At 45.0% G+C, this 14,747-nt stretch overlaps 1 protein-coding gene and 1 long non-coding RNA gene across 3 annotated transcripts in view; one reads left to right on the forward strand and one right to left on the reverse strand.

Moving 5' to 3' along the window:
- The first annotated feature begins 2,628 nt into the window (after window positions 1–2,628).
- The window catches only part of ST3GAL5 (ST3 beta-galactoside alpha-2,3-sialyltransferase 5), a 73,273-nt gene continuing 61,154 nt past the window's right edge, over window positions 2,629–14,747 (forward strand). Inside the window, exon 1 of one of the 2 annotated variants that reach the window (XM_020889448.2) lies at window positions 2,629–2,845. In XM_020889448.2, coding sequence (XP_020745107.1) covers window positions 2,761–2,845 — 85 coding nt within the window. In that variant the 5' untranslated portion in view covers window positions 2,629–2,760. Of the gene's footprint in view, window positions 2,846–3,103; window positions 3,308–14,747 lie in introns of those variants that run through there. The other variant, XM_070479479.1, reaches the window with a different exon arrangement.
- Window positions 3,268–9,517, reverse strand: LOC110134783 (uncharacterized). Its single transcript, XR_002313166.2, has 3 exons — window positions 9,384–9,517; window positions 4,044–4,185; window positions 3,268–3,354 (listed from the first exon to the last, which is right to left on the reverse strand). It is a non-coding gene; the product is annotated as an uncharacterized lncRNA (long non-coding RNA).

Raw genomic sequence — 14,747 nt, forward strand, 5'->3', positions numbered from 1 at the left:
TTCAGAGATTCTTTGAAAGGTCACCCCTGAAAGGTTGTCTGAAAGGGACACCCCTGACCAGAGGTCTGTGGACCATACTTTGAGAACCACTGACTTGGACCAATCAGAGCCCAGTCATAGAGCTAAGAGTGGAGCAGGCTTACCTTAACTGTATGTTGCATCACAGAAGGGGGAAGATGAAATGGATGTTGGAATCAATCACAGTATCTGCTATGAGAATGACCAAAGTAATGAGCATAAAGTAATGAACAAATTACAAAATTGTGGATGCTGTCCCAAATTCACAAGCAGCCTCACCATTTTGCTAGCCAGGGTCCAAAGGTTTTTCTGAGACCAGTATCTGTCTTGAGGTCTTCCCAGGTGGAGCAAATGTAAACAGTCCACCTGCCAATGCAGGAGACTCAAGAGACATGAGTTCGATGCCTAGGCCTGGAAGATCCCCCTCAGTAGGAAATGGCAACCTGCTCTGGTATTCTTGCCTGGGGAAATCCCACAGACAGAGGAGCCTGGTGGGCCATAGTACATTGGGTTGCAAAGAGTCAGATATGATTGAGCACACACACACCTATGAGGCTTTGAGATCCAGTGGCTGATTCTCATCTATTGTTTGGGGATCTCTGTCATAACCCTGAACAGTAACTAAGGGTGGTGGGGATTTCCCTGGCCATTCAGTGGCCATTCATGCTTCCACTTTATAGAGTATTTGGGGTTGATTTCCTTGGGGAACTATGATCTCGCATGCTCTGTATTATGGCCAGAAGTAACTAAAGGTGGCCCTGCAGCTTAGTGGAAGGAGAATTAAAAGCACGGCTTATCTTGTTGCACAAAGTCAGTCTTTCTCACAACCTTCCAAGCCAGGGTACTGCTGAGCCTCATGCCAGCCATAAAGGGTATCTGGTTCTTGCCTGCCTCAGGGCAGCTGAAATGTGGAGGTGGGTGGATGAGGTCTCTGCACAGGAGAGGAGAATGGGGGTAAGGCCTCACCATGGTTCTGCTGGGCTCCCTGATGGCTCAATGATAGAGAATCTGCCAACCAGTGCGGGATACAGAAATGGAAACCCACTCCAGTATTCTTGCCTGGGAAATCCCAAGGACAGAGGAGTCTGGTCTACAGTCCATGGGGTCACAAACAGTCTGATACAACTGAGTGACTGAATGACTAAACAACAACAATGGTTCTGCTAGTGGTGGATTGACTGGAAGATCAGCTGTACCCATTCTAATAAATACTTTCAAATGAGGTCTGGCTTTATGAATAAAGAATATCTGGGAGAAAAGCAGAAGAGCAGCTGAGGCAGATAAAAGTAAAGAGTGTCTGATAAGGCAGGCCTCTGCTTATCTCCAAGAGAGGGGCTGAGGTGCTTAGCATTCTCCTTGCAGCTGTCACTTATCCCAGAGAGCTAGGCCTTGGCTCTGCTAGACAGCCTTGGCCAACACCCAGGATACAGATCTCCTAGTGACAACTTTTCCTTCAATATTTTAAAAATGCTCACATGTCCTCACCTTTGAATAATCAATCGAGAAACAGTTTTAGGACAAAATCCTTTTGAAAGGTGTGAAGGCAGTCCTTCCATCATTTCCTTTCCAAGTTTTCCCTCCTGATCTTTGTTACACAAGATCCCACATTTTCCCCCCAGTCCCTCTGCCCCCAGCGGGGGAAGAGCACAGACAACTCCAAGCCCTGTTTAGAACTGTGCAAACCGTGTGCAAACTGTTGCAAAAAAAGAGTGACAAGACTCTCCGTTTATGCAAATATATTTGGCTCCGTGTCTAGGATCCTGCTTTTCAAACTGGAACCGGAACCTACATCACAGGCACATGACCGGGATGCCCTGTGTTCGCCAACCCCAAAGGAAATTCTGAAAGCAGAACAACTTCACTGACCTTACTGAAGAGTCAACAAGTCCTACCGCACAGAAATGTCGCAAGGCGTATTATACACACCTGGCTGTATTAAAGAAACAACATATCCGTGCTTTCAAGTCTTTTAATTCCTGAACTTGGGGATTCACGAATATTCACGCTTTTAAAAACTGTGTGACAGTTCCTCTCCAGACTCAAGGGGAACTCCAGAGATTAGGAAATGAGCACTCCAAACGCAGGTTCGCATTCATACTCTGCCACTAAAACATTTAGTGTGACTCACTTCTGCAGTCTCAATAACCCATCCACGAAACTAGTGCTCTCTCACTTTTCTCCAATACTTGGAACAACATAAAACTGTTCAGCAAATCCCCAGATACATTCAGGCAGCTCTCGTTGTCTCCAGGGCCCGAGGAACTCCAATCCAGTGTTGTCTGCTGGTCCATCCTAGAGAATAAAGCACGTGACTCCATAAAGCCCCTTCATTCAGCGGCTCCGCGTCTACGAGTCCTCTGCGCAGTAAAGCCTACGCTCAGTCCAAACACCTTTTGTTCCTTCACCATCTAACCGCGCGCAGAGATCTCGAGGGCGGTGGGTGCCCGGGAACCCCTCCAGGGTCAGCACACAGCCCGACGTGCGTCCAGCTGGGGGCGCCCGGCTCCCCTAGCCCCGCAGGGTGGAGGGGTGCGAGTCCAGGGAGCGAGGCAGGCTCGGGAGCCCTCGCGCGCTGTGATTGGTTCTAGTATCCTCGTGACTCCCGGCCCCGCCCCACGCCCCTCCTCCGCATCCGAGCCGGGGAGCGCTCTGTCCGGTACTGAATGGGCGCTAGCGAGGCGCTGGGGGCGGGCCGGGGCGCGGGGCCCGGGACTAAAGGCAGGCTGGCGCCCGTTCCCTAATATGCGAAAGAAGGCGGCGGGCGGCGCGGAGCGGCGTCCCCTGCAGCCGCGAACCGAGGCGGCGGCGGCGGCACCTGCCGGCCGAGGTACGTGGCGCAGACCCCTCCTCGGCGTAGCGGGGCCCGCTGGCCGGGGGCGGCGGCGGCGATCGGTCCCTGCCCCCGAGTGGCTGGGCCCGGCGGCTCCGCCCCAGCCTCCTACGGGCAGCGCCCAGGGCACGGCTCCCCCAAATGCGCCTGGCGGGGGCACGGGCTGGGAGTCGTGGCCTCGCGCGGAGCGGACCGGCTGGGTACGCCGCGGCCCGCGCAAGTGTGGACGCGGTGGAGACGGAGGGGTGAATGGCCGGGATGTGCGCTCCAGGCGCGGTGTCCCTTTCCCCTCTGTGTTCCGCAGCGACTTGGGGTTTAATTCATTGCTCGAAGCTTCCGAGCCAGGAGAGCCCAGTTAACTCATTTCCCCGGGACATGACTGGGGGACCCTCGGTGACTAGCAGCTCCGGCGGCTGTCTTTCACATCCATCGGGAAGGCGTGATGTGCAGTGTCTGCAGGTAGAAATTCGCCAGTGACCTTTCGTGCCCACTCTGTGCGGCCAGCCCTGTGGAAGAGACACATTTTGGTGACCTTTGGTGTTTCCTGAATTGTAAGGAGTGGCTTGACGTGGGCATGCATTCATATGCCCCTTTAGTGTGTTAAGTAATATAAGATTTTCTGAGAGCGTCTTCGAATAGGAAGAAGATAGGTCCTGCCCAACCCCACAAGAGGTGGGTGACCTTGGCCAACGTGTAAGACTCCCATCTCCTAATCTGTAGTGGGAGGCTTGACCTGCGGATGGCCAAGATCCCTTTCAGGCCTCTGGTTCTCTGGTTCTGATGGCAAATGTGTTCACCAGTGAAGAGGGTCCTGCAGAATCACTAACTCACTGGAAAGACAAATTTTATGTCCTCATGTCTTAGTTCATGTCTGTGGCCTTTGCTTCATTAGGTATCAGTCTGTTTAAAAGGGAAAATGGTTTTTACCTGCCAGCCTACATCTGCCCCTTTGGTTTACCTGCTCATCAGGCCAAGCATGGATCTGACTTTGGGATTACAAACAGGAAGGAGAAGTGGCTCCTGCCCTCTGGTGTTAAACGGAGCCCTCTTGGTAATCTGCTTCCGCAGAAGAGAAAAACCTTGGGGAGGAATCCTGTCTGCTGAGTGAAGGGGCACAGAGTCAGAAACTGTCAGGTTGGGTTGTGGTTTCACTTGCCTAATCCTGAAAGCTTGACAGGTTAGGAGAATGTCTTACATTTCTGGTCGTAGAGCCAGGAATCACCTGAATTCCAGCCAGGGCTTGGACGAGGAGAGACTGATGTGAACTGGCAGAGCCCTGTGACCAGGGTATAGTGAACCTCTTCATAGGTCTCTCTGTTGTCTGAGGAATGCTGTTTCTGTGAGATGAAATGAATCTTGGTTATGATTAGTTGTTGGGTGTTCCTCTAGGCAAGAAAAAAAGTGGGTGAGGTGGGAAGGCATGAAGGTGTTTGTGGAAGGGAGAGGTAGAGGGCTGACAGGCATTAATTATAAACATGCATATTAATGACTGCCTGTTTTGAAAATGCTTATAATTTTGGAGTAAACTGCCAGATTGTTTCATATTACCACAATAGGTTAGTATTGAATTTTTTTGAATTAATTTATTAGTTCTTATTGGAATATACTTGGTTTACAGTGTTGTGTTAGTTTCTGCTGTACAGCCAAGTGAATCAGTTATATATAAATATGTATTTGTTGTTGTTTAGTCACTATGTCGTGTTCGACTTTTTGCATACATGCTAGACTGTAGCCCACCAGGCTCCTCTGTCCATGGGATTTCCCAGGCAAGAATATTGGAGTGGGTTGCCATTTCCTTCTCTAGTGTATGTTCCCAACCGAGGGATGGAACCTTGTATCTCCTGCATTGCAGGTAGATTCTTTACCGTGGAGCCACTGGGGAAGCCATATATATATATATATATATTTTTTTTTTTTTTTCCATATAGACCATTCATTATACAGTACAGAATAAGAGTTCTCTGTGCTATACAGTAGGTTGTTCATCTGTCTTATATATAGTAGTGTATATATGTCAATCCCAGTCTCCCAAGTAACCCTCCCCTCTTCTTTCCCCCTTGGTAACCATAAGTTTATTTTCTACATCTGTGATTCTATTTCTGTTTTGTAAATAAGTTTTTTTAGATTCCACATATAAGCGATATCCTCTGATATTTGTCTTTGTCTGACTTGCTTCACTCAGTATTACAGTCTGTAGGTCCATATGTGTGGCTGCAAATGGGATTCAGTTCAGTTCAGTTCAGTCACTCAGTCGTGTCCAACTCTTTGCGACCCCATGAACCACAACACACCAGGCCTCCCTGTCCATCGCCAACTCCCGGAGTCCACCCAAACCCATGTCCATTGAGTCGGTGATGCAATCCAACCATCTCATTTTCTGTCGTCCCCTTCTCCTCCTGCCCTCACTCTTTCCCAGCAATTTTGTTCTTTTTTTTTTGGCTGAGTAATAGTGTTGAATTTTAAGACTATGTTCAAGGCAGGATAAGAAAAAAACCCTTTGTTCTTTGATGTGCCTCCTCCAGTCCTCCCCTATTTGCCCTGCTGGCCTGTTTGGCAGGAGTTTGTCTAGCAGGTTGGCTCTTGGGAGGTGAAAGAGACAATAGAAGAGGTTTCAGGTCTTCTATGGGAGTTCATCCAGGTGCTGGGGGCAGAAGGGAGAGTCTTGGAAGAAAGGTCACGGCTCCCTTTGCACACCCTTCTAGTTCCTGAGAAGCAGTTTTAATCGATTTAATCTGAATTGCCTGTGGAGGTGCTCCCAGAGGGCATGCTCTGTGTTTTGGTTCATCTGGGAAGCCTTGGCAGAATGAAAGCAACTGGAAGTATACGCACATTAACAATGGTACGCACTCCCTGTCTGCCGAGAAGCAGCAGCAAGGGGCTGGATCAGTGTGAGAGGTTTAAGGTAGCAAAGGCATCCAGAAGTGGGTGAATCACTGGCTTAGTGTGGGAGGAAACCATCACTGTGGATGGTGACATGTAGGCCATCAGGGAGAGAGACCCAGCTTGAGCATAGATGCAGAGGGGGAGCAAGGAAGATGTAGCGAGCAGAAGAAAAACGAGGTTAGAGAGGTACAAGGACATTACCAGGCTTGTCTTACTTAGAAGAGTGTTATCTTGTTTTTCTAAGTATAGCATACATGCTAGAAAAGTAGGCCTAAGTGGATTACTGTCCAACAGATTTTACAGATTCAGCATACCATGCTCTGAGATCAAGAAGCAGGAGCACCCCATGGGTCCCCTTTGAGTCACTACGTCCTGGAAGAGAACCCCTGCTGACTCTAGAACTTGTATCCCTGGAATTCTGCAGCGTCTGTCTTCTTTCCTTCAGACTTGGGTTTCTGAGACTCACAACAGATGCTGCCTCTCGCTGTAGGGTGCTCATTCTCATTACTGATTGGGCCTGTGGGTGAATAATATATTATATCTTTGTCTTTGCACTGTTGATGGACACTTGAGAAGTTGGCAGCTTTGGCTATTACAGTTAGTGCTGCCGTGACTGTTTTCATACCTGGCTTTGTGTGTGTGTGTGTGTGTGTATACATATTTCTCTTTTTAACAGCTTTTTAAAGTATTATATTTATTTAATTTTTTTTATTTATTGTGGCATGTGGGTTCTGGTTCCCTGGCCAGGGATTGAACCCAGGGCCCTTGCATGGGGAGCATGGAGTTTTGACCACTGGACCATCAGTGTACTCAGTCACTCAGTCGTGTCCAGCTCTTTATGGCCCCATGGACTGTAGCCCACCAGGCTCCTCTGTCCATAGAATTCTCCAGGTAGGAATACCAGAGTGGGTTGCTGCTTCCTACTGCAGGGTATCTTCCAGACCCAGAGATCGAACCTGTGTCTCTTGTGTCCGCTGCATTGACAGGCAGATTCTTTACCACCAGTGCCACCTGGGAAGCCCCTGTATGTGCATTTCTGATGAGGGTCTATGTAGGGGTGTGATTCCTGGGTCACGGGTGTGTGTATACTTAGCTTTGCCTGGGTAGTTCCTCACTACTAACTGATTAGCTCAACACTGACTTTGAACCGGGGAGACTGAGGAAGGACTTGTGCCAGGAGCCGCGATCAGTTACCACGTGGCTGTGCGCTGTAGATTCTCGGCTAGTGCAATCACCTCCAGGCCACAGGCCGCCCTGGGTCAGGCCACAGGACCCTGGGTCAGGCGGCAGGACAGGCTGAGCCCTGGGGAGCCCTTTAGCTCCATGAGCCTCTGTGGTCAGGAAGTGGTTGTCTCTGGCCAGACTGGCACAGACACCCCAGGGAACTTCTCCTCCCTTACCTTTTCTAAGACCGCACTTTCTCTGCTTTGTTTTTAGTTATGTGACTTGTGTTCCCTGTACCTCTGGGTTTCTACTTAAGAATTCCCCCACGTCCTAGAGGAAAAGCCTATTTCTTGTTTGGTCTTTTGAGGCCATGCAAGACATTTTTGTTGCCCTTTAGAGTGCAGAAAAATATCCAGAATTAAGTAATATTGGATGGTTCATCAACTTCTTATACCCATGAATTCTTCCCCTTTTCAAGTTTTAAATATCTGGAATTAATGATTCCGTTTCATGTGATGTGATATGATTAAAGAGGGAAAAATAGATACAAATAACACATTTGAAAAGTCTGTTTTGATGGAATAGGATGTTGTGTTTTGAACATGAAGTCTGCCTTTAAGACGAGGTGTCATTTTCATAATTAAAGGCTTATATGTGTTGAGCTTAAAGCAGAAGCTGTTTTTCTGTTATTCATGTAGTGTTCCTTCTTCTCTAGTCTTTTCTCTCCCCTCAGCTTCTACTTTTATATCCTCTTGTTTCTTGTTCTCTACCTCATTTCTGCTTTTCACAAACATCTTGTTTTCATTTCCAATCTAGACTCCAGCAACAAAAGAGGAAGACAGAGTTGTGGTACTTTTTTTTTTTTTTTTTCAAATAGGGCTGCCAACACTCTCTGTGTTTTGCTTGTCATTTTCTGCAATCAAGTCCTTACCAGGATTTGGTACCTGATTATCTTGTTTATTCTTCCTTTGGAGTGGCTCTGTCTAGTAGAAATATAACCCAAGCCATATATATATAATTAAAATTTTCTAATAGCTACATTTAAAAAATTAAAAGGAAACCAATGGATCAAAGTTTTGGTTTCCCAGGAAGATTAAAAGAAAAAAAAAAAAACTAGTATGCACCTAATAATACAGCTCCAAACTATACAAAGTAAAAAGTGACAGAATGATAAAAAAAAGTTGACAAATGTGACAACATAATGAGAGATTTTAGCATATCTATTTCAGTAACTGATGGAACAAGCTAACTAAAAACCAACAAGGGATTGATTTAAGAAGCAAAGCAATTAGTAAGCTTGATCAAACCAATTAAATAGAAAACATGGTTCCAGCAAGTGAAGAGTATACTTTTACAAAACTTGAACATACACCAGGTCATAAAGTAAGTTCTAACATATTTAAAATAATTAGTATCATATTGACCAAGTTCTCTGAATTCAACAAAACTAAATTATATATCAGTTTTAAAATATAATTTAAAAACATATTTGAAAATTTAAATTTGAAAGTATTTAGATTTAAATGATCAAGAAGTAACAGCAATGGAAAAAGATATGTCAAAATTTGTAGAATGAATTGTACACCTAAAGCTTGTGGGTTGCAACTAAATAAAGTAAGGGAAATATGCAGTCTTAATGACTCATATTAGTAAGAAAATAGGCAAAAATTAATAACCCAGTCAACTAAATTAAGTTAGGAACATAGCCAAGAGATTAGAGATTAAACCCAAAAGATTAGAAGGATTTTTTTTAGACAGGTGAATTAATTTTAATGATTTATTTTCATTAAACCAATATGTATAAAATATTATTAATCAATACAAAAGTTGTTATTGAGCTATTTTACATTCTTCTCGTCAAACTTAAGCCTTCAAAGCCTTGTGTGTATCTTACATGAGAACACATCTCAGTTTGGATGGGCTATATTTGAATTACTCAGCAGCCACATGTGGCTCATGGTATCTTTGCCTCCTATAAACATTGAAGATATTTATGGTGATAAAGAGGGCAGTCAGAGCTAACAGTAGAGGGGTCCAATTATCTACCAAGCGAATGGAGATTCATGAGAATCTAAGAGTGTTTTGTGGTTCACAGAGGGTGACTCTTTGAAAATCTTATATACTACTCTCTACAACAAACCCACATGCTATAAAATATAGGACAGAAATAAAGATAAATGCTGTACTGACTCACTATATCCTTACCTGTATTAGACATATTATATATGTATATGTATAGGCCATGTTATATACATGTTATATATGTATATGTATAGGCTGCGTGTTGCTGCTTGCTATGCCCTCAGGCACATATATGTTATATTATGTGTATACAGACATATATGTATGTATGTTCTTTTAATGTTCACAGAAGCCATACAAGTTTGACACTGTTATTATCCTCATTTTACAAATGAGGGCACTGAGGCTCAGGGAGGTCAAGAAACTGTACGGGGCAGAGCAGGGATTCAGACTCAGGCAAACTGACCTGGAGGTGGTGGATGAGGCAAACGCATCTCTGTCTTTGCGGCACTCAGCACATCACACCCCACCCATCAGAAGAACTCCCATCGAAATTCCTGAGAGGTTGATCTGAGGTGGTCCCTAGTCCAGGTTCCTGCGTTTCCAGGCACAGCATCCTCACTGTGTCGGGTCTCCATGGCAACTTCCTCACTGGTCCTGCTTCACAATAGGACTTCCACATCTCCAGTCCTGCCTCAAGAGGTGTCTCTCCAAAATCCAGTTGCAGTTGAAATCCCCATCCCACAGTTGCTTCTTTTATCTTAGGATAAAATTCCAGCCTACCATGGCATGCGCTGCTTCCTTTTGCAGCCTCTCAGTATGTTGTTCCCTCCGGGGCTGGACCTTCAAACACTCACTGTAGTGCCAGCTATCCCTGCTCAGGGGCACCTGCTTCCCCAACCCCCACCAAGTCCTACCCATTATTCCTTCCAGAAGTGGGGGGAGCCTTTTCTAAGCTCCCTCCCAAACACACAATACACCCATGTCCCCCAAATGTAAAATATCTCCTAACACTGCCCTCATATCCAATGTAGAATAAGTTAACAAGAAAATTGAGGAAAATAATAGCATTGGTGATGGATCTACTTGTCTAATTTTACAAATGAGATGAGAGCTCTTTAAAAAACAGGCTATATCTGTGTTGCTTCTTGCTATACCCCCAGGCACATACTCTCTGCCTGATTAAAAACGAGGTTACATGAATGACAGTGTGCCTGTTTGGGATCCTGCCCAAGAGCTGGTTTTCCAAATTTTCGGAGCAGAGAGTAAAAGGGATGTGTGATTTAGACATAAAAGGAAATTGTATGTTTTAGTGTTGCTTCTCACAGACCTGAATGCATGTTGTCGGTTTTAGGAATTCAAACACGCTTAACTTGTTTTGAGCTTAAAACAACTCAAACAAAACTTTCCTTTGTCTTCTGTGGTTGTTCCTCTCTTTCAGGCTCTCAAAGGCCAGGGCCTGTCAACCTTCTGGTTGTTCCCAGTCAGTGTTCCTCCAGTTCCTTTTCTGGGGTCATTATCACTTTCTGATTTGTCGTTTTATATGACTACTTTGGTTCTTCTGTTCCTAAAGGACACAAAGTGTTATTGAATATAGTCAGCCCTCCATGCTGACCAAGTGCAGATCAAAAATATTCAAAAAGGAACATTTCCTGAAGTTCCAGAGAACAAAACGAGTTTGCTGTGTGCCAGCAGCTATGTACATAGCATTTATATTGTATTAGGTATTATAAGTAATCTAGAGCTGATTTAAAATGTATACGGGAAGATATACATAGATTATATGCAAATACTGCATCATTTAATATAAAAGACTTGCGCATCCATGGATTTTGGTGTCCAAGCAGTGGAGGTGTACCTGGAACCAATTTCCTGTAGATACCAAGGGACCACTATACCAGATTACTGCATAAACTGCCTACTGAATCCTCCACCTTGCCTTCCCCACTTACCAGCTATCTGCTCCCTGAGGAATATTGCTAAGGTCCTATTTGGTGATGTCTCTTCATAATCTCAAAGCATAAGAACCCATACCCTGACCCTTTGTTTTGGGAGGAGAGATCTTGGTTATTTTAGAATTTACACACTCGCCCATTATACTCCAGTTTAGGGAAAGGTCCCCATATTGAAGCTTATTCATATTGGATCCCAGAGTTACTGTTGTTAAGTGTTCATTCTACTGACTTTTGCTTTTTCCTATTAAGTATTATTTATTCAGCCTGACTACTTGTATTCCCTTTAGATGAAGAGGGAGATCTTCCACTGAAGAGGTAGCTTTTAGATTTTGCTTTATTTGTGGCATTCAGGAGGTTGCCACAGATGTGTTCTGCTGTAGCATCTTCTGCATGTCTAATTTGCTGTCACATGGGGGCCCACCGCCCAAGAGATATTGCATAAGATGTTTTGTTAGAGCTTGGAGGGACCTGGGCAGTTCTCCTGGCAGTTACCTCAGTTTACTCCAGTGTCCTGTCTTATCCCTTCTGGCCTCCTCCTCGCATCCCCCTCTGGTACCCCTGCCTCAGTCGTGAAATTGTCTCAGTGCATGGTGGAATGGTGGCAGCTGGTGGGGCCTTCTTGCATGCTTTGCTTTTTTTTTTTTTTTTTCTATTAGCAGCCTGAATTTGTTATGCAGGCTGGATCTCAGCAGGCTGGGTGCTAAAAGAACAGCTGCTGCCAGCTCAGTCACCAAGTTCTGTGGCCTCTTCCTTCACCACTCTTTGTCGGCCCCCATCTCTCCATCCCTGCTCTGGCTCAGCTGCTCCATCAGCCCTGATGGCTGATGGTCATCAGAGCCCCTTGACCATCCCTCCTGTGGCCTCTTACATCCCTGTGTGAGCCCTCTGCCCTCCTGTTTAAGGATCACTTAGAGTCACCTCCTCCTCTGAGGCCAATTTGGAGGCCCTCATTCTTTCTTTTCTAAATTTTTGATGTTTATTTATTCATTTATTTGACTGTGCCAGGTCTCAGTTGCAGCACAAAGGATCTTTAGTTGGCATGCGAACTCTTAGTTACAGCACATGGGATCTAGTTCCCTGACCAGGAATTGAACCTGGGCCTCCTGCATTGGGAGCACAGAGTCTTAGCCCCTGGACCACCATGGAAGTCTAATGATTCCTTCTTTGCTACATCTTCTCCCACTTTCCCCCAGACCCTCTGTGATCTGGCTGGAGCAGCCATCCCTGGGCATCTTGGCATGCCCGTCCTCCCATCCGGAATACCTGCTCTCTCTCTCCTTTCTGTCTCTGAGGTCTAGTCTATGCTTAAAGGACCCATCTACAGTTCATCTCCTCAGGGATGCTTCCCTGATTTCATCTGATGGCACTAGTGTTCCGTTGCTTGGGGCACCCCAGGCGTACTGCCACGCCTCCGCTTTTTGGCATTTTGAGTATTTAGGTATTTTTGTTTTCCCTGGATGGATTTTTCATTTCAAGAGAAAGGCTATGTCTTAATTTTCTTTATATTCCCAGTGCCTGGTATATGCTTATAACATGTCTCTTTAAAGGATCATTAGGTGAACAAAGCAAATTATATAACAGTTCAGACCAGCCCTCCCCAGCTGGGGCTCTACAAGAGGATTAAGCCTGAATGCTCTAAGGTCATCATCATATTGGGTTGACCAAGAAGTCCATTTGGGATTTCCCATAATATCTTACAGAAAAGCCCAAACGAACTTTTTGGCCAACCACAATATATTATGAATTAACTTCTCTCCCATGCTTCTGGAGTGATTCGAGTTATAGACCATCCTTGAGAAAATTAAAATAGACACTCAGTCCTATTGTATAACATGGAGAACTCTGCTCAATGTTGTGTGGCAGCCTGAATGGAAGAGGAGTTTGAGGGAGAATGAATACATGTGTATGTGTGACTGAGTCCCTTTGCTTTTCACCTGAAACTATCAAAGCATTGTTAATCGGCCCTACTCCAATATAAAATTAAAAGTTAAAAAAAAAGAAAATAGACACATAAATCCTTTTCTGTAGGGCTTAATATCTAGTGGAACCCAGCCTGAAGGTGTCTAGTATAAGTAATATGATCCCAATCCTGATAAAATATACATATGCCAAGAGGAAAGGCAGATGCAATATAGAGCATAGTGTTAGGGATGTGGACATCACTGTGTTGTAGTGTAACAACCAGTGTGTGAATTCAACATGTTCTTTCTGAAGCTTTTAACTTTGTGATAACAGAGTTTTAAAAAAGTTTTTTTGAATAAGCCAAATTGGAGGTCCTAAACCTGGCTGTTCTTACTATAAGGCAATGGAGAGTTCAGTTCAGTCGCTCAGTCATGTACCACTCTTTGCGACCCCATGGACTGCAGCACACCAGGCTTCCCTGTCCATCATCAACTCCCGGAGCTTACTCAAACTCATGTCCATTGAGTCGGTGATGCCATCCAACCATCTCATCCTCTGTCATCCCCTTCTCCTGCCTTCAGTCCTTCCCAGCATCTATTCCAATGAGTCAGTTCTTCACATCAGGTGGTCAGAGTATTGGAGCTTCAGCTTAATGGAGGGTTAGTGTTTTGTTTTTAAATATAGGACCACTATGGGAACTATATTTAAAAACAAAATCTCAAGTTTGCATTGCCTTATAGTAAGGCACAGCCAGGTTTAGGAACTCCAGTCTGGCTTATTCACAACCCACTCCAGCATTCTTGCCTGGAGAATCCCCATGGACAGAGGAGCCTGGCAGACTACAGCCCATAGCATTGCAGAGTCAGAACCAACTGAAGCGACTTAGCTTCACGTGCACCAATAGTGGACCAGAAATCCACTGTGACCCTTCAGCAGTGGCCTTGGAGAGCCAGGCCTCCATGTGAGGATGACGAGCTGTCAGACCTCTGAACTTGGGTGTTGCCACTGCTCTTTGTAAATGAAGGGCCGTGTCCAGCAGGCGTGACTCACATAAGAGAACCCAGCATAGTAATAAGTACTTACAGAATACTTTCAAAAGCAAATCTAGAGATATTTTTTCTTAACAGCTAAGAGTAAACATTAGTTGTTGTTCAGTCGCTAAGCTGTGTCTGACTCTTCATGACCTCATGGACTATATAGCACGCCAGGCTCCTCTGTCCTTCAGTACCTCCCGGAGTTTGTTCAGATCACGTCCATTGAGTTGGTGATGCTATCTAACCATCTTATCCTTTACTACCCCTTTCTCCTTTTGCCTTCAGTCTTTCCCATCATCAGGGTCTTTTTCAGTGAGTCATCTCTTCGAATCAGATGGCCAAAGTATTGGAGCTTCAGCTTCAGTCCTTCCAATGAATATTCAGGGTTGATATCCTTTAGGACTGAACATATCCTGGGGTTATTAAAATTAAGTCTGAGACAGAAGTCTCAATGCTTGTTCTTGCTCATCAGCTATTGCTTCAGCCAGCTCTGGGGTTTTTTCCTTTCTGAAGTTTGACTTTACTTGACTTCACACAGAGTTTTATCCACATGCTGGCTGCTGAAACCAGTAGATCAGATGAGGAACAGGATAGTTACTTAGTCTCTAAGTATCTCCCATCAAGTTACTTATTAACTACAAAGGGAAAAGAGTAACTTGATAGTGGATAAATTTGCCTTACACAACTTCGACCAATTGATTTTTCATCAACGGTATTGGGACAAAAACAATGTCAGGGGCCTCTGGAGAAAACACATCTGGACGGACCAGCACCACTTCTGGGAAATTCCTGCCTGAAATGTGTATCTTGAATCTAGTCATGAAGAAATGGACAGATCTCCACTGAGGGACATTCTTCAAAACAACTAGGCTGTACTTTTCAAAAAATGCCAAGGTCAAGAAAGATAAAGGAACTGTTTCTGATTAAAGGAGGCTAAAA

Source organism: Odocoileus virginianus, chromosome 2 (genome assembly GCF_023699985.2).
Source record: "Odocoileus virginianus isolate 20LAN1187 ecotype Illinois chromosome 2, Ovbor_1.2, whole genome shotgun sequence".
Lineage (NCBI taxonomy): Eukaryota > Metazoa > Chordata > Mammalia > Artiodactyla > Cervidae > Odocoileus > Odocoileus virginianus.